Below are 23,673 nucleotides of genomic sequence, written 5' to 3'. Positions count from 1 at the left end.
TACCACAACCTACCGATACCGGGTACAAACTATTTTTAGCCTGGATGGAACTTGTCTGCTTTGGACACGCGCGCCCGTCCACTTCTCCAGCAGCTGTGACGTAGGAGGCGCGAGCACGTCATGCAAAATCGTGACCGTGTGACGACGGTGAAAGGTAGACTGAAGGGGCTGTTGTGTTCAAAGATAAAGATAAGTCAAGATAGTTCACTTGTCATAGTCTAGACACGTATTTGTGAGTCCTGCAATGGTTCAAGCGAATTTATGTATTTGTCCAGAAGGGACGACAAACCATATCGTACATGGATCCACCCGTCTAATATTAGGCTATTTATATTTATTTTCATAGAGAACAGCAAAAAATATGAAGGAAAAATCGTGGTTTGTACTGCTTAACGTCACTGTGCTGCGCATGCGTCACTTGAGCACCTAAATTCAGCGTTTTAGAAGCGGTTTACAACGTTTTTATCACCCGAATATTACAGAAACTCTTCCTAAGGGAAAAAACATTCAACAATTACGAGACTGTCGATTTGACCTCAAAGCAAATGCGAACTGCTCTTCTTCTTAACTGGCGTTAAACAAATGCGGAAGTAAATAGACGTGAAGCCTCTCGCCTCGCTGCAGTGACGAATGTGCGCTAGCTTGAAAAAATCAAAACAAACAATTGTGAGTGGCTGGATGCTACTCTGTAGCTGTGCATCACCAGACTGAGTAGTTACCTCAGAAAGAGACCACCATGTCGAATATGGAGAGTATCCTTTCCTGTGTAGTCTAGCAGACATAACGGTAGATTGTAGCAGCAGCTGATGAAATGTAACGTGGGTTTAGTAGCTAATCATGGTGTGCACTAGCTTGTAACTTCTGCACAGTCATTCAATAATGAAGGAAAGGAATGATCCCCTTGCTAGCTCGCCTAGCTAATTTGGTCATGCTTTGGTTCAACATTCACTTGTTAAGGAAAAACAATTTGTCTTGCTTACACCCAGCTGGATTGAGTTAGCATAATGCCTTTGGTGTCCCAGTTTACATCCAGTATATATTTTACAATTCCAATGTATTACCATCACTAAAATAAACCATCCCCTGACTAGCCATACAGAATACTTGTTCAACCTCAAGTTTGCTGCCAAGGATCTACAGCGAAACTCCAAGAAATGTGACAAAGAGGAAAAGGCAGAAAAGGCAAAAGTGAAGCAGGTGGGCTTGTGAATTTACCAGAGGCCAGGATCCAAAGAAAGTCTGGACTGGGTAATGTTTGTGTATGTACTCCTCTTTCCGTTGTTTCTCAGGCTATCCAGAAGGGCAACATGGAGGCGGCGAGGATCCATGCAGAGAATGCCATCCGTCAGAAGCATCAGTCCATAAACTTCTTGAGGATGAGCGCACGCGTGGATGCTGTGGCTTCTCGGGTCCAGACTGCTGTCACAATGAACCAGGTCAGGGCTGCAGGTCGATGGTTTGTAGAAGACTTGCCTTGCTTTCTGATGCTTTGCATAGCAGGTAAATGACAGCCTGTGATAAACGTACCTAACGTACGTACTGCAGGCACAAGTCCATTTTTCAAGATAACCTCTCATTCAGAGAATTACCCAATCATTCAATTAGAGAAAATGTGCAGAGGTGTCTGCGATAGTTAAAAATCAACTCCACTACAAACGATAAGTCCGTTGTGTCACACAGCATGTTTGCTCAGCACTGCAACTTCTGTTCTTAGTGTTGTTATTATTATTATTATTATTATTATTATTATTATTATTATTATTGGAGCATTTTCTGCCATCAGCTGGCTTTGAATCAGGGACGTTGTGGTCAATGGACAGCATCTTACCCCCGAAGCCATAGGGCAACCCAGCCTTGTAACTTCCTGAGACACAGCAGACCCAGTAGTCAGTAGTTTACCGGATATTTACACTGTGAAAGTATTTTTCAAAGTGTATGTTTTGAACACTTTGAAAACATCTTATTTTGGAAGGCGAAGAGCTGCAGAGTGTAACTATTTTAGGCTAAGAAGTCCAAAGCAGTCTTTCCTTAAGATTCACTTAGTCAAGAGTCGTACATAAAGGAGACACAGGGAGTGAGGGTGAGCAAAAAAGGCCAGCACACATGCAAACTAAAAGCCGTTAATTATGCAATGTCATTAGATGTGCTTCAGACTTTAGGCTTTCAGCTTCTTGCTCTTGTGAGAGCAGCAGCCTCTTTAAATTGCTTTAATTCAGGTTTGCTGTAGGACAGGAATTATTTCATAGAATAGACTTAATAATGTGTACAGAAATGGAAGCGCGGTGTGAGATGATGTTGCTGAGAAACACCTCAGAGCCTCTGTATTTTGTGGCAACACTGCTGCCTGCCTCATGAAACATTAAATCAATATTACATTCATAATAAACACCTTTATGCGAATTTGGTCAACTGTTATGTGGTTGTTTTTGATGAGCTTCGTCCTCAATCAGTGGCATCCTTGAAATATTAGGGATGCTTTTCGGATGAGAGGTAGTCATGGCAAAGTATCTGGTTAAAAAGGTAAAAGTGACACCTAGTGGAGATATAGGGATACAGCACTTTCAGCCTCGCCATCTCCCTGTCTGACTTGCAATGCCCTCATCCTGTTTTCAGTCACAACAAGTTAGACCAGTAAAAAGTGAGAGGACTGCAGAGACGTCAACGCTTTACTTTATGTGTTTTTTTGTCCAGGTGTCTAAATCCATGTCAGGAGTGGTCAAGTCTATGGATGCTACACTCAAAAGCATGAACTTGGAAAAGGTAGCGTAGACAGACACAAACAAATCGAAACAAAATCTATCAGTAAAGTTTTCCATAATGTTGTTTCCTGTGTCTCTACAGATCTCAGCGTTAATGGACAAGTTTGAAAGCCAATTTGAAACTCTTGACGTGCAGACAGCTCAGATGGAAGATGCAATGGGCAACACCACCACTCTGACAACACCTCAGGTAATAAGCACTGTCCTCCAACAACCAGGGGAGGCGACGCTCCTGTGGCGGCTTCTGAAGGCGGTCTTAACCCCGGTCCTACTTCAAACAGTGAATTTTTGAAAAATGCTCGTGTATTTGATTGGTCTCTAGAATGAAGTGGATATGCTGTTGCATGAGATGGCCGATGAAGCAGGGTGAGTATGGCCCCTATCATCAAACCATCAAAAATAGTAATGATGAAGCTCTGATAAAGGATAATAATAAATGCAGGGAATTTAAAAAAAAGGTGTATATTTTAATAAATAGACTAACCTTAAAAAAAAAAACAAGACTCACTAAATAAATTCTGCTAAAAGCTTTATTTAATTGACTGTCACTTTCAAAACAAACCTCTTTCACTGTTTACAAGGCTTCCTTGTTATACAAAAAGCCTGTTAAGATTAATGGAACAGTTTTAAAGAAGCTGTGTTGTGAATTCAGAGAGACTTAATTATCCCCCATTTCCTTGATTTTCTTTAAGAGCGAAGCAGCCGAGCAGAAAGCATGGCAAAATGTTTTCTGTTATTTTTACCTTTTTGTTTTTTTTTTAGGTTGGATCTTAACTTGGAGCTGCCTCCAGGCCACACTTCCTCACTGGCAGCATCTGTAGCGTCAACAGAGCAGGTAACACGTCCACTCATAATTCTGTCGTTATTTTTGATGTTTTTACGTACCAGAAACAACTCACACATTATCTTCGGCAGTCTCATGAGCGAGTGTCACCCAAGTGGAAACTCCTCTGACATATTCACCTCCCGTACAAGTGACAGGTGGCTCTTCAGCATGAAAAAAAAAAAATTAAAATATCCACAGAAACTTGAGAAAATTTGCAGCTCAATATATTTTTCCTCTGCCAATCTGTATTCTCACCATGTACGCAGCCTTTGGTGGAGTTTAGGAACATAATGGAGGGTGATAGCGTGACATCGACGCAGTATATTTCGCCTCTTTCACCTAAACAATGACTGCGTGGAACATCGTGATCATACACATCGACAGCGGAAAGGCGGATTCTGTGGCGGGAAATGTTTGAGTCGTTCCTGAAAATGTTTAATACATTTTCCATCCACTCACCAGTGGAATCCATTGTTACAAGCATAATTCAAGCGGGCCACAGCTGCTATTTGTGAAGGAAATAAATACAAACTTTATGGCCTCTCAAGCCTACAAGGGTTGAATGATAGTCCAATTTCTCAAGCTTCGCCGCCTTTTTTCTGACTTGAGGCACCATCTAAACCGAAAAGAGGCTTCTATGTTTTGATGTTTTGGGATGTAAAACTGACTCACTTTGAGTAGAATATTTGTCTTAACACATTGGACGGCTAGCATTTGTAAGAGCAGTAAAAGTTCATCTTTGGCTGGAGCTTCCTTTTAACGTCATACCCGTTCTGTGTTGTTACCAGGATGAGCTCTCCCAGAGGCTGTCCAGGCTGCGAGGCCAGGTGTCATAATGATGCAGTCAATGACGCAGTCAGGAGGAGGGAGACGAAACAGGGAGAGAAAAGTGCAAAGTAAACAAATAAGGTGCCATGTGCCTGCAAGCTCTGCGCCCTCCCCTGTGCTCCAGGTTTGTTCTTTTCTGAGAAGTGAAGGAGAGGAAAACATATATTCCTATTAATGTTCATTTGCACCCTCATATTTAACATGTTCTGATTATTTATTGGCTGAGAGATAGGACACCACTGTGCTGGTATGTTTATTTTCAGGTGGAACACCTTGGAAAAAAAAAACAATTGTATGTTGTTTAAAAGCTGATACCTCATTTCAATATATACTATGTATAAAATGCAAAGAGCAATATATTTATTTATTGTGGATGTATTTATTTACTCACTGACTGATGGGGTGTTGTTAAGAGCATGCTTGTGTTGTAGCTGTTACGCATGGCTGAGGATGTGTGGACCTCTGGTGTCGTCGCCTTGTCCACTTCTGTTTTGGCTGTTTTGTGCTGAAACTTAAACTTATTTTACTTTTTTATATTTAACCAAAAAAGAGGGCAAATTGTAAATGTTTGCTGGAATATTTTTGATTTTCTGCATGTAGCAGTGACCGCTCCAGCGGCTCACCGTGCACTTATATGCAAAGAAAGAGTCATTAAAAGAGTTTTTAACACATTTTCACTTGTCACATTTCTTCGGTCAGTTTAGTGCTGTATTTTGGGCAAAGAATGCATTCCTGCATACCTCTCTGTCCCTCCTTTTTCCATCTCACCCCTCCTCTCCCGCTCCCCCAACGGAGAACAGATGAGAGGTCAAAGGTGTCACCTGTAAAGGAAGCGGCCCTCTGCCGCTCGCATGCCAGTACCTCATTACACACACACACACACACACACACACAAAATTCACCATATCCCATGGGGGAGGCGAGACTCAGCTGGGAGCCATTACAGGTGCTGTCCAAGCACACACAAATATCTATACATGAGCACAGCCCTGTAGCTGATGGGAGTCTTCCAGAGTGACACTCAGCCACCTCTGACCCTTTTTGCGTCCTTCCTAATCATCATCAGCACACACTTAACTACATTCACAATCATCATCAGTGGCCCCAGACTGACACAAGTCTCTATTTTGCCTATTACGTACATGGTTTTTCAAGTCCTCAGACGTTATAGTGGACCAAAATACACTGACCCCAGTGATCCAGCAGCTGTCAGTCATTTCTGCCAGGAGTTAGATCACCTGGAATTAAAATTCCATGTCTCTCTGCTGTCAGAGCCACAAAATCTATTTGGTAAGTTTTGTTTTAAATCTATTTTTAACCTTCAGCGGCCATCTCTTTAAGTATGATTAAAGTCAGGGGAGTCTTTCATGGCCGGTTTTTCTCTCCGCTTTCTGCATCTCAACATGTGCAAGGATGCTTCTTCCAGATGTGCTGGAGACAGCTCCTGTGTGAGCATTGCCCTGTGGCAGAAACCTGTGTTTGTATATATATATATATATATGTATGTGTGTGTGTGTGGGGGAGTCAGGTGTTGATACCTAGTGGCGTTCTTCCACAGGAGTGTTACTTGCTGACAGGCAGGGATCCGGTAGGCCGGTGGTCCTGTCCCCATGGCCGACTTGTCTGCCTCTGCTCTGAGGAGGGGGGAGCTGCTCAGAGCCACACACACACACACACACACACACACACACATACACACACACACACACACTGGCTCGATGAAATAGCTCTAATTACAAAAAGAGAGATTGGTTAGACTTTTACATGATTCACACACAGGATGTGAAACCGTCCAGACAGTTCGTCACAAGCTGGGATTCAGCAGGAAAACGTTCATGCTGCTGCGGTCCAGTGTTTCATCACAAGAATGAAATTTAATGTAACAACAATGATTTGCCTTTATTTGTTATATGTGATTCTAGATGGAATTTTGTTTGACTTCTGGTCAGACAAATTAAGCTGTCAGGTTCTGATGGACATTTTTTTAAAATTATTTCTTGACATTCATAGGCTAAAGGATTAATCGATTATTAAAACAATTTGATATGAAAATTCCCATTTTCCCTAAAATTAGTACCAAATTACATAGTTCTTCCCAGTAAATTTACTAAAATTATGAAGATATTTTTAGAAAATTACTCATACCAAAATATAGCATTAGAAGATGTACTTATATGAACTTGAATCACAATGTGTGTATATAGCTCTTATTGTTGTTTATATTCTTTGTGACACTGTTTAAACTTGTTTTATGGTTCCAGTTCAACCCTGTTTGTTACAGTGTTTCATCCAGTGTTTCGTCAGTTGAGTGAGTGTAGACAGTAAAGAGACTCAACATCTATTTAAGGTGGACTTTGAGATGGAAACGTTTCATAGGATGAGGCAGCACAGGCTCTTTTCCTCTTTTCCTCTCCTTGTCTTCCTCCTCCTCCTTAGACTCCTATTTGAAATATTCTATTACTATGCGTGAAGGGTCAGGTCAAACACAGGAAGCTGAGCTGATTGGTTCTACTCGGATATCGATGGGCATGTGTGACCAATCACTGCTGCCCAGGGCTCTCCCCAGCCTCCATCTGCTGCTGCTGCTGATAAGTGTGTGTCTAATCGTTCCAGCCCAAGGCTCTCCACAGTTTCCACTCACCTCTTGACCATTGCTTCCTGTCAGATGTGTTAACGCTGCTTTTAATCAGTTTTACTGTCTCGTGCACACACATACACACACGCGTTGATACAGCTGGCCCTATCCATCCCTGCTCTGCAGAGCACGCTTCATTAAGATTTCACCTCACCCCATCACCCACCCGATATCTCTTACAGCCAAACAACCCGTGAACATGCACATGTAGCCTTGTCTTTTACTCTTTATTGAGGCTGTCTGCCGGTCTTTGTGTCTACACATGAATGTATTATGGAGTATGTGCCACGTTGCATTATTACATTATAGTTCATCACCGCACATCAGCAACTGTGGCCTCAGATGAAATTAAATGGTGAACATGGTAAACACACAGGGTCGACGTCAGAATGCTGCCAGTGTTGTTGTGTGCATGGTAGCATGCTGACGTTAGCATGCACTACAAAGCACTGCTGTGTCTAAGTAGAGTCTCCCAGAACTGTTAGCTTGGCTGTGGACTTTTCTACTTCAAAATTATGAAATATTTGATAAATTGAATCTTTAACATGTGACATCTTCATTTATTTTTCTTGTAAAGAGTACACAGTATGTTCAAATGCATTTTAAATGAGCAGTAATCACAGTAAATCACTTGTGGTTGTGTTTGCTCTTCTAACCTGCAAACTTTTACCTGCTTGTTTCAGATTTAGCATGCTAACTACGACTGTAACTGTGTGTCTCACTTGGCTGTGGATTAGCAGTGAAGTTGAAGGAGTTAATAAGGTGTTGCTCTGTAGTTGCTGACAACATGACTGTCTCTTGATAATATTAAGAGAAACAGGAAGAGAAGAAATCTATTAATAGGATTTGTACCTCTGGAATTACATTATTATTATACCAGTGGATGTGAGTGTGTGTGTGTGTGTGTGTGTGTGTGTGTGTGTGTGTGTGTGTGTGTGTGTGTGGTGCATATGGTAAAACACTCTGCAGGTCTGCTGTTAGTCACACTCCCGCGTCTCAAATTGAATTAGCGTTGACAGCGCACAGCGCCAGCCGCGTGTATGTGTGTGTGCACTGGGGGCACTAGCTGTTGGCAAGCTGTCTTTGTGTGTGTGTGTGTGTGTGTGTGTGTGTGTGTGTGAAACAGAAGAGAAAGAGGGCCTTCCCTCCCTGAAATCAATTAAGCGAGTATAGGTTTGTCGTCGGGGGTTTGAGGGGGGCACATCCTGTAGAGGGCAACGCAGACAGACAGCACCATCTGGGGCAGCAGGCGGGTCGACCCTGAGTTGAGACATGAAAGAAGCAGGGCAGGGATAAGAGGAGAGGAGAGTACAGGCCAGCCTTAAATCACTCTTTTCTCCCCACCCCATACCCTCACCCCAGCCCCTCATCTGCCATCCGATACGTCAGCCACGGAGCATCATTCTCACTCAATCACTCTCCGTCTCTTTCCTTATTTCCCCCTCTCTTAGCTGTATCTGTCTCAGGAGTGATAACCTGTCATACACAGGAAGCGAAAAGAGGTAAGAACGATCTATCCCTCTGTCAGAGATCGGGGCAAAGAGAAAAAGAATATCTCACATCTCTTGTTCCAAAAGGGTTGATTTATAGGTCTGTTTTAAATAAAACCAATGCCAAAGAGTGCCTCTCTCTCTCTCTCTCTCTCTCTCTCTCTCTCTCTCTCTCTCTCTCACACACACACACACACACACACACACACACACACACACATGCACCTGTAGAATCCCCCTTAGGTCCATCAGACAGAGGAAGGAATTAGCACACACGCTCTCTTTTAGGGGGAGGGGTGGCCCTGCATGATGGACAGCCAGGGTCAGAGTGTGCGTTCTGTTTGTTGGTCATGAGCTGAGTGCTGACAGGCCTCTTCCAGCCACCCTGCTCTAAAACACACAGCTCCATTGATGACGAAAGCTGAACAAGAAAGTGAACATAATAAGAGTCCATGGTAAAATGTAATTATTCATAAGTTAAACTTACAGCTTATACAGGAACACACATGCAGCACTAAACGCTCTAGTTAGTGTGGTGGTGATGGAGGAAGTAATCAGATCCTTTAATCAGGTAGAAGTAGCAACAACACTGTGTAAAATATGAGACAGTATGTAAGTATTATCAGCAAAAGTGTACTCATCAAAAGTAAAACTATGCAGGCACAATGGCCTCAGTCATTGCTTTGTGTATTATAGGATCAGATTATTACTGCAGCTATAGTGACATGTAAATAGTATTTTAATGCTGTAGCTGGTGGAAGTGGAGCTCATTTTCTATAATGCTGGGTAGGTTTATTTACTGTTTAACAATGCAGCAGATTTTTATACTACAATACCACAAGAAATACTCCACCACAAGTAAAAGTCCTGCACTAAGTGTAACTGAAGTAAAAGTACATGGATAGACGGAACAAAGTGTACTTCAATGATCAAAATGTTGCTGCTAAAAGGAATTTGGTGATCTAGTATTTTTCAGGCAACTGAATGATTAAATGTCCCTTTGTGGATTTAGAACCTTCGCCTACTTCTTGATAAATAAAACAATTAAAAAACCCATTGGATAATCAACAAATGTCACACAAATGAAAACAAGGGTGTTTCACAGGACACTGACAAAAAAGAAGTACCCATTCTGCAGAGGGCCCCCTGTCAATGTGCTTTAACACATAAGCAATACTGTAACTGATCTCTATAATTTGGATAGTTTAATCTTAAATGAGTGCATTATAAACCAATCATATGTTTTATATGTAAAATCTTCATCTGAAAAGCAACTAGTAACTTAAGCTGTTTCCCTCTGACATGTAGTGATGCAGAAGGTAGACAGTACCCTAATTGAGTAAATATACACAGTTAGTGTAGTACAGCAGCGTTTTGTTGTGAATCCTTTCAACAAATCAGTCACATGTCTGTAATTAATGAACACGCAGCCTAACGGAGTGTTCACAAAAATGAGGGAGGGAAGGTGAAGAAGAACAAGGGAGGTGTGAGGGAAAGTGCAAGAGCTGTTTGGGTCATTAACACTTTCCATGATAATGGCATGAGTGTGAGGCCCAGAGGAAACCCCAAAACACACACACACACGAACATGCAGGCCAGGTGCCAGGCCACATGTTAAAGTAGTTTGTCCTCCACTCAGCTAACCTCTGCTCCTGAGGCCTTTCAGGGAAGCATGCCTATGCAATGCCCCAGTGACCCGTGTCTACACACACACACGTGTCTACACACTTGCAAGCAGTATGCACACAGAATACACACATACAAAGCAACAGGCAAACCCTTAGAGACTGCAGGTTCTGTCAGCTCCTGTGATCTAAAGCTGTGAGACCTCAGAGTTTGAAATGAACTTGTCGATGTTTCCAGCAACAGAGGATGCACAGGAGACAGTGACGGGATGACAGGAGAAGAGAGCAGAGCAGAGCAACTTCTCTATCCTCGAGGCAAATATAGTTTGAGCAGTGTATTCCTGCTTCATGGGGCAGTAGAAGAGCGCTTAATAACTGTTAAACTGCCCTTGCTTTTCACATTACTCACTCAGTGTAATTCAATTTCAGCCACAGCTGGTTTCACTTTCAACTTTACAGCTGAGTTCAGTCACGTCCCATAATCTGACCTGATAAATAACCAGCTTTTATTGAGTTTGCAGAGAAAATAGCGTCCAGTATAAACCTTCACAGGAGACCCACAGAGCCAAACACGAGTGAAGGCTGGAGGGCACGAAGCTGACTGGGCAAAGGACTGAGTGTATGTGTGGGTGTGCGCACATCTGAGTGTATGGCAGCTATTATTAGGAGATAACTGATGCATGTGTGTATGTGTGGTGTGTGTGCCGTGTGTGTTTTAATCTAATGAAGGCAGAGTATATTTTCACATCCAGACTCTCTGCCGAGCGTCTCTCCTGTTTCAGGATGCCATTTCACATGATTGGAAACAAATGACTTCAGGGTCAAATTTCTCTGCCTTTACTGCCTGTCAATCACTCTGGAACGGCCCAGAAACTTCCCCCGTTGTGTTGTTACAATGTCGAATCAGCACAGTTTCCATGTTATTTCAGCCACCAGCTTCAAGAGGATTATGTTGACGCATTATCAAGCAAATTAACAAAGTGAGGGATGGACAGGGTGGTTAATCATCGACAGGCTGAGAAAAGGTGAACTCAACAGTGATTTTCAACCAACTCTAGGTCTGACAAGTTCCTAAACAAGACTGAGGTTCGATAAAAACAAGAAAGACCAGTGTGAAGAATATAGAAGCTTGTAATATAGGTTAATAGGTAGAGTAAATGTAAGCTCATAGATAAATTTCTCAAACCGAATTTTTCTGAATTCACAAAGTAAAACTCGTTTAAAGGCATAGTTTGGGAAATATGCTTATTCGCATACTTGGAGAGAGTTAGATGAGAAGATTGATATTGAAATATGAATCTACAACCATTAGCCGGTTAGCTTAGCCTAGCATAAAAATGTGAAAAACTGGCCTAACTTTGTCCAACAAACCCACAAGGTGCCCAACAGTAGGCGACCTATAAAGCCCACTAATTCACGTTATATCGCGTCCATTCAAAAGCAATGTAAGATGCCTTTTTTAAGTTTCGTTTTAGATTAATTAAACATGAGCTATAGTGCATGGAGCCCTGTTTCCAGTCTTTATGCTAAGTTAAGGTCACGGCTGCTAACTGCTAACTGGCTGATGGCCGTGGGCTAGCTTTAATTATGCTAACATTTAGCATACAGACATGTGAGTGCTGTCAATCTTCTCATTTAACACAGAAATGAAAAAGTATTTCCCATAACATCAAAGTATTTCTTTTACCACAAAGGCTGCTGTAAATTGAATGTTACTTTCATCAAACACCATTTTTACTGTTATAAAGTGTATGCATATGCACAGACACCCTAATCAAAAGCTAATTATCCAAACTTTATTTTATTTTCTGCTTGCAATAGCATAGTAGTTTGATGACACTAATAACTGACAGGTGCTCGCGTCTTCTTCTATGTAATGTGTGTTTTTGCCTTACTCTATCAGAGAGCAGCAGGTGCAGAGTTCAGCTCTCCTGGTATGAAAGCAATTTGTCTAATTGAAAGATCAGGAATTAGTTGGGAGTTTGAAATGATTGTCCTACATAGCCAAACATGGAAATGACAGACAGTATCAAATAACCGGCACAGATTATGTCTGTCTGCAGACAAAGGGCAGGCTGTTTGATAGCAGCGCACGCTGAAACACGGGCCATCCCCTGCCCGAGTTCCTCAATTAACTCCTTCCTGCTATTTCCACGTCCAGCGCGCATTAGCTCACTGCCATGCTTGGCCGTGACAAGAAAATTGCTGTTTGGTTATGACCGTTTGTCGGGAAACAGGCCATTTCCCCCGCTTTGCCTAAACCGCTGTTCCTAGCTCTGCTGAGAGGGAGGGAGGGAGGGATGGTGCGGGGCTTTGAGTCTGAGCTGAAAGCAGGAATTATCACATCAGCGGCTGAACGGGCGTGCCCCCTTTGGTAGGGACAAAAAAACACAGCATTATGTTGGCCCACAGTAGTGAGAGGTTTTCATTCAGCACACTAAAATTCACTTTTGCGAACCTTCTGCAAGTTTCCGAAAGCAAGTCTTAACACAGCAGTATTGATTTACTGTTGGTCCTGGAACAATGACGGACTACGAGAATGATGACAGGGCTGCTTTAGCACATTTCAGAGGGCAACAAGCCTTATTTCCAATCTTGTTATAGACCGGGCACATAAAGGCCTCTATAGAATAACCCTTTCACCCCCATGCGGCTCTGATTAGTCCTGTTATTGGTAATAAAGTACAGGAATGGAAACTGGCCGCCTGAATCCTGGCAGCTGTTGTTCTTCCTCTAAAATCACAGAAAGACCTGATGAGCTCATGTTATTAGTCAGGGGTGGCCAAGCTTGACACTAAGATTCAGCTGAGTTTAAAGATCGAAAAACACAAAACAACCTTTTGTTCAGTGTCATATAAGTACAACATAACGTCTGCCCCATTGCAAGAAACACTGAAGTATAGCTCAAAGGAAATTTTTGCAGAATTTCTTATTCAAAACAACTTCCAGTTGCACAACAGCTCGTATACGTTTTCCTGTGAAATACACTGTATATTCATGGGATACACTGCAAAACTCTTCATTTATACACACTGTGCATGTGTACATTTTGAATGCTGGTGTATGATCTGAACAAAAAATATGAAAAATATTTTAATGGGCACTTATGGTCAGTTTAACAGTCATTCTCATGTCCATTAATATTTATATTACATACCTCAGGTCGTATTGCTGACGCTCTTTGGTAACACTGTTACAGCGTGTGAAGTATTTAAGGGGGAAAACATGTTCTGCCCTGCGGTAAAGAAACTGCACTTTCTGTCCCAAATAAAACTCTAACTTTCTGTCTACGTTTCTTTTCACTCCAATGTTGGGCTTTTTGGCTCTTGTTGAGCATGCACAGTAAGAAGGAGCAGCAGCTCGTGATCTGCTTCAGGATCAGTTTTTTCGCTGGGAAGTCCAACACAGCGTACAAAAGAGTTTTTAAATACAAAAAAAAAGTCCCCACAGCCACAGTTCTGTTTTTATTGCCCCTTTGAGTCTTGCTCAAACAGAGAATCAACCCTCTCTGTTTTGTTGCAATAAGCTTTGGCTTGTTACACTCAATGGGCCGGAGCTTAAAAGTGCGGTCCAGCTGTCAGAGGCAGTGGTTGGTGGTCGGGTGCCACGGAGACTGGCGCAGCAGACAGTCTGTGGTGTCTTCGGCTAGTTTGGCATGCCGGGAAATAGCTGTGAGTTGGGGGTTCAGGGGGAAGCTGTAGCGGTAAAGACAGTAGGGGCCCGCAGTGTCAGAGAGATGAGGGAGGAGAGAGGGCCCCTGAGGGCTGAGGGGGCTGTGGAAGGGGAAGAGGCAGGGGGAGCTCCCCGGAGACCCGTGAAGACATGGGTCCCTAGAGTGGGGAGGTTTCTTTGCCTGTAGTGCTGAGAGGAGCGGGAGGTCTGTCAGTGGGGACAGGCCTCCCAGTCTGTCTGCTCCCAGGGAGGAGAAGGCTCTGCTGGGCAGCGGGGAGCTGAGCGAGGGGTTGGAGGCCTTGCCATAGAGAGGAAGAGCAAGGGTGTGGAGAGCGGCGTCCTGGCAGGAGGAGATGGACAGCGGGTGAAGGGATGAAGATGAGGAGAGAGGGAGGAGACTCTTCACACTGCCGGTCGGAGACCCTGAGCCCCCTGTCAAAAAGGACGCAAGAAACTTGAATCACAAAGACAAAGACGGCACGGAGCAGAGAGGTAATAAGAGCCGCGGCACAGTACCTTGGAGCTGTATGGCGAAAGGCTTGAAGTCTAAGCTGAGAGGGCCTCTCCAGGGATACGACTCCAACAAGCCATCCAACACTCCCCTACAAACACACACACATGCACACACACACACGCGCTGTGAGAGCACTGAAAAGTGTTATTCTGGGTATTTGAATATTGTTTCTGAGAGGTGTGAAATTCTGCACTACGCAGTTCAACTTCATGTGAAGGTTTTATGTGGTGTCAAATGTGAGTGGCTGAAGCTTAAATCCCTCTTGGGTCCTTTCGCGGATTTCTCTCCGAGCTAAAACAAGTGTCGATGTTTGGGGAGGTTTTCTGTACCTATTCCGTCCTGGATCTCTGAAGCCCTTGGCGAACGGGTTCCTGTCGATCTTTAGTTTTGTGATCTTGCCCAGGAGAGAGGAATAGACATGGGTTAGAGTGGACGTGTCAACCGCTGATGTGTTAAGCTAACAATGAGCTCAGCTTTACAACAGCGCAGAGAGGGGCACAGCCCTCCCTCAGGGACTGCATCTCCCAGCAGCACCCAGGGCGATCAGCCATGTCAAACAGGGTTCTTGGAGGTTGTATAGTTTTATTTGGTGCATTAATGGGCTGTGGACTCCAGCAGTGGGCCCAGTCACAGCTCGTTATTGAGTTTCTGTAATAATACGTTGGCTGATCGTAAAATGAGCCCTGATGAAAAGAGCTGGCAGCCCCCGTGGACGGCTCTGTTACTGGATGAATGGTAGCCAGCAGCGGGGTCAGCTCCCCTGCACGGGAACACACACACCATCTCTGAGCAAGTGGCCCGGCAGAAAATCAGGACGCTGCATGACTTTACCGAGACTACGGGGAAGTGTGCGTCGTCACATTCATGACGTTCAGATTAAAGAATTATTGTATAGTCAAGCAGATTTGAGCTGTTGATTAGAGCATTGAAGAATATTATTACTTGTGCACAACCATTGAAAAGGCTATTTATGGTACATAAAGGATCTATAACATAAATACACAGCATTTTGAACAGAAGCACACATTCAATTGTTTAAAGCAAAATAATAAAACCCACTTTGGTGTTTATTTTCCAGAGTATTTTCCTGTTCTGTAGGATCAGTTAAAGGTTTTTACCTGCTGGTTCTGATAGGCTGTGACGGTGGTGAACTCCGTCTCTGAGAAGGAGAAGCTGTGCACTCCTTCAGCAGGCAGAGACTGGATCTGTGACAAGTCCATCCGAGGGTCGTGCCGGATGATGTGCACACGAGGCTTGTATTTATGCATGGACTGAAGGATAATCTGGATGAAGAGATGAAGAGGATCTTTTAAATTTTCTGAGCTGAACCTCACTTATATCATTATCTATGAACTGAACTGCAGAGACAAACATGGGGCTGCAACATTATTAACATTATCCATTAATCCGAAGGTCATTTTTTCCATTAATTGATAAATTGTTTCGTATATGAAATGGCAGACAAGTTCTGAAAAATATCCAATATTTTTCCTAAAGCTCAAGGTGTCATCAAATTGCTTATTTTGTCCAAAACACAAAGATACCAAATTTACTGCCACACAAGACAAAGAGAAGAAACAAACCCTCACAGCTGGAATCAGACAGTGTTGTGCATTTCTGCTTGAAAAATTAAGCCATATTTATAACTCATAAACTCTATAAAAAGGAAATGACCTAACGGCTGCAGTTAATTTTTTTTTGTCGGCTAACTAACTGATTCATCGGCTAGTTGTTTCACTTCTTCAGTCCACAGTTTGCGGCTGTTGCTGAAACTGAAAGCTTCAAATCGTTTTAAAGATATGAATATTTAAAAACATGTTCTGAAGGCAAATTATTCCAGCCACACAAATTAAATGATATTTGGTGATAATTGAACATCATCCACTAAAAGAGCAAAATATAATTTTATAACAATGTCACAGGCAGAGGCTTCATAATCTAAGAAAACACAAGAACACATTATAAAATAGTATTGCTTTCACATTAAAACTAATTACTAACAGTTACTAACATTAAAACTAATACAGATTTAGATCCAATATGCTTTTCAGCTGATAAAACTAACAAGACCTCAAAAATCATTCAATCGGAGTGAAATTTGAATTAACTATCATAGAACTTGACATGATTTGAATTTGATATCTCTAAAAAAAAAATAAAATAAACAATTGTGTTTCAAGTGCAGTTATGTTTGCTTGAGGGGGCTTAACACTGCTAAAAGAGGGCAACTGATATCCCAAAAGTTTATGGTGTAACTTTTGTGTTATTATTATACAGATAAACATCAAAAGTAACATAGAATATTAAAATAAACAGTTTGATGTTTTTTGCCGTTAAGGCAGAAGCCAAATGAAAATATCTAGAAGAATTCACAGTAGAAAGCAAATATTTTTCGAAACTACACAAAGCATCTTGACTGCCATATTTAACGCCAAATATGGCGTTAAATATGCTAATTTTAGATCTCAGCTTCAAAAAGATAAGACAACAACACTTCCTCATTGGCACTGCAGCAGAGCTGCAGAGAGGCCATTTAAAGTGATAAACTGACCACAGCAACATCAGGGCTTATCAGGCTGCTTCACAGAGCAAACACAGTCTCTACATTCCTTCAGCACACATAATGAATCCTCCAAACACACAAACTCTGCAGTGCTTTGCTAAACACAAGGATCAAGTGAAAAGCCTCCTGTAGCCTCTATAGTCACCACATCTGTCACATCTGTACATCACTGAACCTTTTTAAAGGAAGCTCTGGAGCTGAGAAGGATTTCCTCTTCCTCTATCCCGAAAAGTCAAACAGACTTTCCTCCCAGCAGATATGGTTCAATATGTGTGTGTGTGTGTGTGTGTGTGTGTGTGTGTGTGTGTGTGTGTGTGTGTGTGTGTGTGTGACAGCAGTCCAAGACTGAAGCTGCCAAAGCAGTTAAAGGCTGACTCTGCTGCTCCTCTAAAGGCTGATGTGAGCCTCTCAAATTGCAGTCACAATAACACATATATGGAAACAATGAGGTTTCTTTCTGAGACATTCAGTATACATCAAAATAATGAATGTGAGTAAGAAGCAACAGCAGGCAACAGATGGGTTACCTACATGTCCCTTATCGTCCATCTCGTTGTTGGTGAGTTTGACCCGATCAAAGCTGATGACCTGACGCATCCACGTCTCTCCTGCGCTCGGCGAGTCCGGGTGCACGTAGAGCCGCGGGGAGATGCAGGAGTGGTCCGTGTTCCCAGCCACCATCCACTGCGAGCTGTGGTACACGTACCTGCGGGGGTGTGCGCACGGAAGTAAATAAACCAATATGTGTATTGAGGTTCATCAATTTAACACGCGCGCGCACACACCTGTAGCGTTTTGAGTCCACGGGCATGACGTCCATTGCGATGTAATACTGCTGGCACGGGTCCAGGTTGCGCACTTTGACGCGCACGGAAGGAAACATCCTCCTAACGAGGGGAGAGAGAAGAGGCGCAGCACATTCAATAGGACATGAGTTTTATCCCTTTTCATTCTGACATAGTTTAAACCTCTCTAAAACAAGTGAAAGTGTGTTTGGCAGAAAGATATCAGGAACAACAACTTGAGGCAGAAACTTTACTGCCTGCAACGGCCAAGTTCAGAGGAAAGTTCAGGAGCCGCGGGGGGCCACGAGGGCATCTTCACTACAGAGATTTATAGCGTGTCTTCTCCGTAATTGAGTGAACGGAACTTAGATTTCAACAAGTAGTTATGTCCCAATAACTCATTTTTGGAAAGAAAAAAAAAAAAGATAAAGAAGAAGAAGAAGAGGAAGAGGAAGAAGACACACATGGCTGCCATAACCTGATTTCTTTGAAACTGAAAAATAAAGTTTGAATTTAATCGACAAAGAATATCTATATTTCATTTTACTGTATGCCATTATCTTATTGATAGTCCTGGATTATATTTAAAAAAAAAAAAAAATTAAATTCAGCTTGACAGAATTTGATATTTTCCTAAACTTCACTGAATTTAAACAAAACCTATAAATCTGCCTCACACGTTACAAAAATCTGAAATTCAAATTACATTTCTACATGTTAACCATAAATATAAGCATGAGTAAATAACGCTAAAAACGAATAGTTTCAGTGAATAGTTTGTATATTAACTATTAACTCCCGAGTTCATCTCATTTGTTTAGAAAAGGGTAAAACTGAGTTCTGCTGCTGACGTATGCTCAGCTGCAGCGCGCGCAGAGCCGGTTTACACCTGATAAACGCGCACCTGTGACCGTGCAACGGTTTATGTAAATACAGCATGTCATGCATCACATCTTTGATAATGACCACTGCGGCTTGCATTTTTATGTAGAACAGACACTCTAACGCGGAAACTAACATGTAACTGTAATGGACTGAAAACCAAAGACTGCTTGGACTCCTAATTTGAATGAAAAGGCTCATACACTCCTCACACTCTGCAGGCCGGGCTGCAGAGTGTGAGGCCTGCTCTTATTTCTGTGGGATTAAAATGACTAGTGTGAAGTTTTTATTTAGTCCCTCATATTGAGAGAGAGTATCGGGGTTTTTAAAAAGAGTAAAGGCAGGGTCCAGTCCTAAATCTCACGAATTTCTACAGGACTCTTATTTCGTTTCAGCTGATGTGTCTGGTTTAACACTTAATAATTAAGCGCATACAGACCAATTAATGAATATTTTTCTGAATAAATCTAGTTACTGTCTGTCAAGTGCGTATTGCTCCTCTTATCACAGGGTATAGTCCAAAGGAGTTTCAAAGTTTTGCAGGATAGAGACAAACCACAAACAAGGCACCTAAAGGCCTGGCTTTGCAGCGGTGTAAGCCCTTTTTATATTTACTACAAATCACTGTAAACTCGGTCCATCCTCATTTTGTACCTGCCAGCTTTAGTGATGATCATCTCGGTGCCGATCTCGTAGAATCTCCTCCACAGCTCCGAGCCCTGCAGCTCTACTCGGACCTCTCTGTCCGGACGGCAGCTGCTCTCCTTCGGCTTGCTCTCCTCTCCGCTGGGGTCAGCCTCCTCCGCGCTCGCTCTGACACTCTCCGGGTCACAGGAAGTGTCCTCTGTCCTCCGAGGTGTTGAACCTGCTTTCTTCATCTGGCTGACTGGATATTCGTTCAGGCCTATAGAGGGGCAAAGACGGGGATGAGAAAAGAAGCCCAGTAATATGTGCAACATTTTGTTTTCCAAAATCATTAACAAGTTAGATGCAAATGTAACTTTTTGGCTTAAAGAAGCTGGATGCTATCAGTGTATAATTTTACAAAAAGGAACACTCAGAAAGTTGCTCCAGTTTGCCAACTGACATGGAGAATATTTGCAAAACTTTTTCCCCTGGAGATTAGTTTTATGTTATCGATTTGTTTGTTAAGTGCTGTAATATAAAGGCAAGTTAAATTGTGAAAATGTCATAAATAGATGAAATACAGGTCTGATGTAGCAAAATAACTTGCAAACTGCCACTTGGGTAACGGGTTTTGCTGTTCCATCTTGTGCGTAAAACGCATGTATAAACAATGAGCTGTTCTCGAAAATCCATCGATCCTTCTGCCTCACCGGTGAAGATGCTCGTATCGCTGCCGGTGTCTGCAGCTGAACTTGACTCGTGTCCCTCCGACACTTTCATTCTCTTACATGGTTTCCCGACCAGCGCTTCCACCGAAAACGCGTGAGCCCGAGAACTCAGACCCTGCATCTTAGCGAAAGATCCCGTCCTCCTGCGACTCGTATATCCGTCTGAACTTTGACTTTGTCCCGCACAAGGTTCAGTGTCCGAGCTCATTCAGGACAGGACGGCGCAAAACAGGCAGCAGCAGCAGCAGCAGCACCTCAGGGAGCCCCTCTTCTCTCACGGCGGCTCCGTGACGCTGCGTAATTGATCCAGTGCGTTCCCATGTGCTCTCCGACACGCGCGCCCTCATCCAAAATCCTTGATTATTGGCACGCCTCTCCTCCCCACTACAATAATTCCCCTCTCCCCCTTTATCCGTTTCAGCGTCTCCCCTTCCCTTTCTGTCCCGCAGAAGGCTTGTACCTCTGGTTACCCTCTGCGCGTCACAGAGAGGGAGGGAAGAGCGCAGCGTGCATTCCTCCACATGGCCCTGCGCTGCAAAAAATATCCACACTAATACTTATCCTGGCCTTAAACCTTAACTTCCTGACACAAATGAGAAATATGTTACTGCAAAACTTTTCTGTCGAAAGCAATTACTTTATTTCCTTTTGGGAGTCTCAGGACTTTGAAACGATGCACAATGAGGCAGATTCCTTTCTCAGTATCTACAGGTGTGATTACATTCAAGACAGATCTTGAGTTCAGTTTAATTGTAAGGAAATTGGTTTAATTATTCGATCAATTGCCATTTTTCCACTAGTTGAAGGGAACTAATTAAACTCCGTCAGTAACATTTTTTTTACAGTGTTCGCTTGATCTCAGTGGCCTTTGAGCCTCCAGGACAAGCAGCAGCAGCATCTTTGCGCGTGTTGCAAGCATGATGATAACCGTTTAGGCTGAACGGTAAAAAAGTGGACATATTTATTTATTTCTTATTTCAGGTTTGTGGTATTCTGTAATATGATGCAGGTTCATTGGATTCAAAAATGAAATGTAAAGGTCCACTAATCGATGCAACGTAAAGCTGATAAAGTAATGAAGGTATTCAAGTCTCCAATGTGATTAACTTCAAATTTGCGAAACACATTTTCTCCTTTTTTTGCGCACAATCAAGCTTTTTGATTGACCAGCGTGTTTTCCATGTTGCTTCCCCCATTTAGACATCCGATGGATAAATAGAATGAACATTTTAGAGCACTGGAGGGGGAGTCCAGGCACAAATATTTAAGTTTTTTAATTCAGACCATCTGGAAGGTAAAATATCTCCATGAAACTCGCGGCATTTCTGTTGAAGCTAACATTTCCCATATTAATTTGAAGGCTCTCCTTAAAGCGGGCTCTTGTCTCCCGTCCCTCCGGTGTAGAAGTGGGTTTTTTTTTTTTTTCTTCTCCCGTCTTTGCGGTGCCCGGTGAGGGTGTGCGTCAGTCTGGTTCTCATAAGTGCGGAGATCAGATTGAGTTCGGCGCACTGGGGAAAACTGGGCCGTAATGACAGCTCGGGATTATTACATTACTGCTCGACATGAAATAGATCCGCTTTACACAAATAAAAGTCAACCGAGGCTCTATTTAAAATGTTTTTTAATCACATGATATAATTGCTGTGAGGAGAAAACAAATGAGGGCTGTGTTTACGGCACGGTTGGTTTGGTTGGTGATGGAAATCTCTGACAACAGCCGGGAAATGGAGAACTATGACCAACCGGAATCACATGCTCTCTGTCATCGTAACCTTTTTCAGGACTGCGGCCTGGATTTATGTTTATTCTTTCCCAACTTGTCGTTTTCTTTCAATACTGTATCAAAAGTACATCCCAAGCAGGCGGCCTGGAGGAGGACGTGCAGCACAAATAACCGCCGGCTGTCTGTTCCTGCGCGCACAGGTCTGCTGCTGCTGCCGCTCACTGAAATGAAAGACGCAGGGAAGCGATAGAAATAGCCTGTGCAGTTTCCTTCCACTCAAGTCTGAGAGATTATTTTTCCATGTTGTCTTCAGAAGTCAGCTCATAAATCTTCGTCATGGGATTATGGGATGTCAGCCGAGTGATGACGGGGCGTGCAGGCAAGTGATGCCTGGCTCTGCAGAGCACAACAGGAAGCTGCTTCTCGATGTTTTATGATTCTTAATCCAGTGCAAATCTGCGTTTGCGCCATTCAGGGATGTTTGGCACACGTGTTTCCTCTTATTAAGCACAATACGCACGCTTGGCGGAAACAAGAGACTCAAATCCAATTTAGCGTGGGCCTCGGGTTTCCATTAATGCGGAAGTTTGATGACCAACTGCAATTAGGCTTTCCGATCATTTTGCGCCTTCAGGCCCGCTCGCATGCTGTTGATTTGCGTGTCCACGGCTTAATTAATACTCATTGGTGAGTAATTGGTTTGCAATTGAAACTTGTGGCAGGCCTCACCGGCTCTCGTGCAACACATTAATCACTGACTTAAGGGAAAATTTTGCTGTTTATAAAATCTGACTTTACTGAATTGTTTTTTCTCTATTTCGGTACAAATGCTTTGTTTCATGACATTCACCGTGTCATGTTTTCACCATGACCTGATGACTGACACGTAGGCTGAAGTGTGTGTGTGAAGTCGTGTGTGCTGTAGCTGAGGGCCTGGTGCCCAAAGAGTAATCATGACCAGCCTTCGACTCACGGTAGGCATCTGTCTGTACTGTATATGTGTACATTTTTGTGTGTGTGTGTGTGTGTGTGTGTGTGTGTGTGTGTGCGCACGCTCATGCATGTGCTGTAGCTGAGGGGCTGTTGCCCAAAGAGTAATCATGACCAGCCTTACACTCATGGTAGGCATCTGTCTGAACTGTATATGTGCACATGCTCAATGCGTGTGTGTGTGTGTGTGTGTGTGTGTGTGTGTGTGTGTGTGTGTGTTTATAAACAGGCCTGTCTGTCTGTTGCTCAGTGCTGAGTGGATGTGACAGGGCCCCCTGATGGTTTGTTTTAAGTTGGATCCTGATGCTGAGCAGTTAGTGAGTGAGTGTGTGTGTGTGTGTGTGTGTGTGTGTGTGTGTGTGTGTGTGTGTGCGTGTGCATGTGTGTGTACTTGTATTACTCATGTTGTATGGACATAAATCTGTTTACAGTCACATTGTGGGGACTCATCTACTTCATGGGGACAAAATTCCCCATAAGGTAAGTCATTAAATTTTAGGGTGATAAGTTGAATGATAAGATGAATGAATGTAAGTCGATGTAATGTCCCCAAAAATGATGGAAACATGACTCTGTGTGTGTGTGTGTGTGTGTGTGTGTGTGTGTGTGTGTGTGTGTGTGAGGGTTATTCTGAGCATGGGCTGCTGGAGCGGATGCCCACACACTGCCAAATGTCAAACTTCCACCACTCGTTCTCTGTGACATACGTGGAGTGTTTGAATATAGAATGCTGTACACACTTAGTGTGTTGTGGCACTAATGGGATGTGAGCTCTCAGCCACGAGTGAAGGCTCACCTGGAAAACACACTCTCCGCGGAGACAATGATGTGCTAATTGTTTCCAACACCGGTTACATAAAGTTGATGTTGAAAACCTCATCTTCAGTGAGGATTTCAAGTAGCATATGGGCTGTTTGTTATTTACACAAGTTATTACTGGCTGCTTCTGCCATTTCTACTTGAAATAGACAGTGCCAAAACCTCCCGAGCTGCTGTGAAAGAGAGACGAAGAACAAAATGAAGACG

The 23,673-nt window shown here is 43.0% G+C and overlaps 2 protein-coding genes across 2 annotated transcripts; one reads left to right on the top strand and one right to left on the bottom strand.

The window, feature by feature from the left end:
• The first annotated feature begins 397 nt into the window (after positions 1-397).
• On the top strand, positions 398-5,086 carry LOC143325856 (charged multivesicular body protein 1B2-like). The gene is made up of 8 exons (XM_076739215.1): positions 398-752; positions 1,100-1,197; positions 1,290-1,436; positions 2,692-2,760; positions 2,842-2,949; positions 3,082-3,125; positions 3,522-3,594; positions 4,374-5,086. Exons 1-8 carry the CDS (start codon positions 737-739, stop codon positions 4,419-4,421), a joined length of 603 nt encoding a protein of 200 aa, XP_076595330.1. The 5' UTR covers positions 398-736; the 3' UTR covers positions 4,422-5,086.
• Positions 5,087-13,740: 8,654 nt separating this feature from the next.
• tbx22 (T-box transcription factor 22) lies at positions 13,741-20,142 on the bottom strand. The gene is made up of 8 exons (XM_076739763.1): positions 19,917-20,142; positions 19,234-19,483; positions 17,698-17,799; positions 17,444-17,618; positions 15,468-15,632; positions 14,679-14,743; positions 14,352-14,437; positions 13,741-14,267 (listed from the first exon to the last, which is right to left on the bottom strand). The coding sequence occupies exons 1-8, from the start codon at positions 20,140-20,142 to the stop codon at positions 13,741-13,743; spliced, it is 1,596 nt and encodes a 531-aa protein (XP_076595878.1).
• Between the last annotated feature and the right edge of the window lie 3,531 nt (positions 20,143-23,673).

Source organism: Chaetodon auriga, chromosome 9 (genome assembly GCF_051107435.1).
Source record: "Chaetodon auriga isolate fChaAug3 chromosome 9, fChaAug3.hap1, whole genome shotgun sequence".
NCBI classification, from domain to species: domain Eukaryota; kingdom Metazoa; phylum Chordata; class Actinopteri; order Chaetodontiformes; family Chaetodontidae; genus Chaetodon; species Chaetodon auriga.
Note: the sequence above shows the minus strand (reverse complement) of the source record. Positions and strands in the feature narration are given on the sequence as shown.

Bases quoted from the DNA above. Each gene is read 5' to 3' on its own strand.
- LOC143325856 (XM_076739215.1), top strand. The intron at 1,198-1,289 runs GTGGGCTTGTGA...GTTGTTTCTCAG, and splicing joins AAAAGGCAAAAGTGAAGCAG to GCTATCCAGAAGGGCAACAT. The intron at 2,761-2,841 runs GTAGCGTAGACA...GTGTCTCTACAG, and splicing joins AAAGCATGAACTTGGAAAAG to ATCTCAGCGTTAATGGACAA.
- tbx22 (XM_076739763.1), bottom strand. From the start codon at position 20,142: ATGAGCTCGGACACTGAACCTTGTGCGGGACAAAGTCAAAGTTCAGAC. The intron at 17,800-19,233 runs GTACAAAATGAG...TCCCCTCGTTAG, and splicing joins ATCATCACTAAAGCTGGCAG to GAGGATGTTTCCTTCCGTGC. The intron at 15,633-17,443 runs GTAGGTAACCCA...CTCTTCATCCAG, and splicing joins AGATGGACGATAAGGGACAT to ATTATCCTTCAGTCCATGCA.